This window comes from Notechis scutatus, chromosome 2 (assembly GCF_049901735.1).
Source record: "Notechis scutatus isolate UNSWTSFEM ecotype Mainland chromosome 2, rNotScu1.2, whole genome shotgun sequence".
Taxonomy (NCBI): Eukaryota; Metazoa; Chordata; class Lepidosauria; order Squamata; family Elapidae; genus Notechis; species Notechis scutatus.
Genome location: NC_142010.1, coordinates 38,539,656 through 38,543,144, shown reverse-complemented (window position 1 = coordinate 38,543,144; position 3,489 = coordinate 38,539,656). Strand labels below are relative to the sequence as shown.

General features: G+C 36.2%; 1 protein-coding gene across 1 annotated transcript; it reads left to right on the top strand.

Moving 5' to 3' along the window:
* The first annotated feature begins 2,044 nt into the window (after positions 1-2,044).
* LOC148132003 (uncharacterized) lies at positions 2,045-3,241 on the top strand. The gene is made up of 2 exons (XM_087953743.1): positions 2,045-2,052; positions 2,173-3,241. The coding sequence occupies exons 1-2, from the start codon at positions 2,045-2,047 to the stop codon at positions 3,239-3,241; spliced, it is 1,077 nt and encodes a 358-aa protein (XP_087809869.1).
* The last annotated feature ends 248 nt before the right edge of the window (positions 3,242-3,489 follow it).

Here is a 3,489-nt window from a genome sequence, read left to right as displayed (position 1 = left end):
CATCTAATGATTGTGTGAGTTTCCCATGATACTTTGTGAAGACAGGAAATCTGTATGAATCTGAATAACATGAATTTTTCATTTTATGCTCAGTCATCTATTTCCCCTTTCTTGTAAAACTAAATGTGGCATAGTCCTGATACTCCTGAAACTTCTCACTATTCTGACATTTCTGGATATTTTATATATAAAGTTTGGGTCCCAGATGCAATGCTATAAACATCAGCTAAAATTATTGGGGAGGGGGGGGCTTATATAAATACTATAAATGTTTGCTGGTTTCTCTTTTTTCCTGCTGCTGAATGCACCTTCTACCACTTTAGGATGGAGGTCCTAAATTTTGGAAATAACTTGGAGATCAGGAATCTTCTGTCATGAGAACAGAAGTCGTTTGTACATGACACTAATGGGTCAAACCTAGTGTTTAGGAATGATCATTTCCTACAGTAGGACATTCCATATTTTCATAGAATCAAGAACAAGTTACACTGTGAACAAGTTGGAGAGGTTATCCTTCCAGGCAGGCAATATTCCATTTTCCACATTTCAAGCCCATAGTGTGAAAGCTTAAATCTTTTTCTGTCCTCAAATTTAAGTTCCGTTTCCCTTCACAGTGTAATTCCTCTGCACTGTCAGGTAGGTGTGATTTGCCTTCCTTACTGAGATCAATTTCACATTAATTGGCATATAGCTCTTAATGCTATTATTTTGCTCTTCACGAGTGTCCTTTAGCATTTAAATCTCTCCCTTTCATCACAGAGCTATATCAGCAATTCATAAATCTCTTTGCATGCTGCCTTGGAACAAAGCAGTCATTTTACAGATGGGGAATTCAGGTTGACAGATAATTACTTCCCCCCAAGCCGCTCTTTGAGTTATTTGATGATATAGTATTTGGACCCTGACCACCCAGTTCCATATCCAGCAGACTCTCTGGAAGAAAGCAGTAATTACTTCTAAAGAAACACACAGAAGACTAGAGCTCAGTAAAATACATTGCTTTCCAATAAATAAGGTAAGGTATATTTATAGGATTTAGGCACTAAGATCTTAATGGTGCACGCTAATCAGAGCTAAAATTTTTGTTGTTTTAATAGGATAGTTAAATAAACCTTTAAATCCCTCATGTTAAAATCAGTAAGAACTGAATGAAGTAAATCCCTTATGTTAAAATCAGTAAGAACTGAATGAAGTAAATCTGAAGATGGTACAGTGCATTTATCAGATTTTCCCCATCTCTCCTGATTAATAAAGTTGTTTCAGGATTGGGTTTTTCCTTCTCTGGAAAAACCTCTCCAAATTATCAATATATAAATACATAGAGTTTGAAAATATATTTTTGAGTATAGAATATATTGATTTGATTACAGAAAGTTCAACAATGACATTTATCGGGTTCTGGAAAACCCTTCTAGAGTCTTTTTTCTGGAAGGAGAAATTTGAATGGGATTCATGGTTCAAAGATTAGAAAGAGTAACTTATGGAAAGAAGAAAATTATGGTGTAACACAAAGTTAACTAAACTAAGCAGAGGGTAAAATCTAAATTGTAAAAATTATTTAATTTATAAAATGTTATCAAAAAATTAGAAGCCATTTATTGTATTATCCTATTAAAGTAATAGAAATTTAAAATAGTTTAGCTCTGATTAAGTTGCATCTCTCTCTCTGTCAAGTTTCTACCCATTGGTTCTTGTTCAATATGCAAAACAAACCCATATCTTCTCTTTACAAAAACTATTTTTATTCATTTATTTATTTGGGAAAAAACTTTATTGTTTTTTATGCATTGCATGCATAAGAATGTTTACAACAAAATGAAACTAATGTGCAAATTTAGCATAATTTGTATAAGGGGCCTGCATTTTAGAACAGTCTGTATATCCCAGGATTATTGTGAATAAGAAAGGCTCTTGCATATTGGTTTTCTTTTTTGAGGAAAAATGGGATATAAATCATGTTCAGTTCAGAATAATAAGATGAGATATGTAAAAGAGTTAATTCATGTGAAAATTTATTTAACTGTGCAAAATTAACATCAACATCATGCACAGGCAAGTGAAAAATGTGGTCAGCAAAGAATACACACAAAGGGTCAGGAAACTTCTAAAAAGCAAACTGAATGGCGGTAATATTATCAAGGCTATAAATTCCTGGGTCATAACCGTCATCAGATATACTGCTGGGATCGTAAACCGGACACAGGCAGAGCTGGACAGCCTGGATAGGAAAACAAGAAAACTGATGACCATACACTATGTGCTGTACCCACGTAGTGACATTGATAGGCTATATTTGCCCAGAAAAGCAGGCAGCAGAGGGCTTTTGCAAGTGAAGCAGACAGTCGAAGAAGAGAAGCTTGCTCTGGCAGATTATGTGAAAGACAGTGTTGAACCAGCTTTGATGGAAGTCAACAAGAGGAAGCTGCTCAAAGTGCAGCAAACCAAGAATCACTATAGGAAAACAGCGATGCAAACTCAGGCTAACAGCTGGTGTAGCAAAGCACTGCATGGACAGTTCCTCGAAAGGATAAAAAAAAAAGTAGATAAGGAAAAGACCTGGTTATGGCTGACCAACAGAACACTGAAGAAAGAAACAGAAGGCCTGATTCTTGCAGCCCAAGAGCAAGCCATCAGAACGAATGTAATCAAAGCCAGAATAGAAAAATCTGCTGATGACCCCAAATGCAGACTCTGCAAAGAAGCAGATGAAACCATTGATCACATACTGAGCTGTTGCAAGACAATAGCTCAGACTGACTATAAACAATGTCACAACACAGTCACTCAGATGGTCCACTGGAATTTGTGTCACTACCATCTGCCTGTAGCAAAGAAGTGGTGGGATCATAAGCCTGAAAAAGTGGTCGAAAATGAGCATGCAAAACTACTGTGGGACTTCCGAATACAGACTGACAAAGTTTTGGAACACAACACCCTGGATAACACGATTGTGGAGAAGAAAAAAGTGTGGATCCTTGACATTGCCATATCTGGTGACAGCAGAATCGATGAGAAACAACTTGATAAAGTCACCAGATATCAGGACTTGAGAATAAAACTGCAGAGACTCTGCCATAAACCAGTGCAGGTGATTCCAGTGGAACTTGGCACACTAAGTACTGTGCCTAAAGACCTAGGCAAGCACTTAAAAACAATTGGCACTGACAAGATCACCATTGGTCAGCTGCAGAAGGCCACCTTACTGGGATCTGCTTGCATAATTCACCGATACATCATGTAGTCCTAAATGCTTGAGAAGTGTTCAACTAGTGTTTTGTGATACGAAACCCAGCATAGTTATCTCATTTGCTGTGTACACTGTCATGTTTGTGTATTATAATAATAATAATAATAATAATAATAATAATAATAATAATAATAATAATAATAATAGTAGTAGTAGTAGTAGTAGTAGTAGTAGTAGTAGTAGAATACCCTGATTCTACAAAAAACCACCCTACTTAGAACAGCTTATATTCTCCGATGATA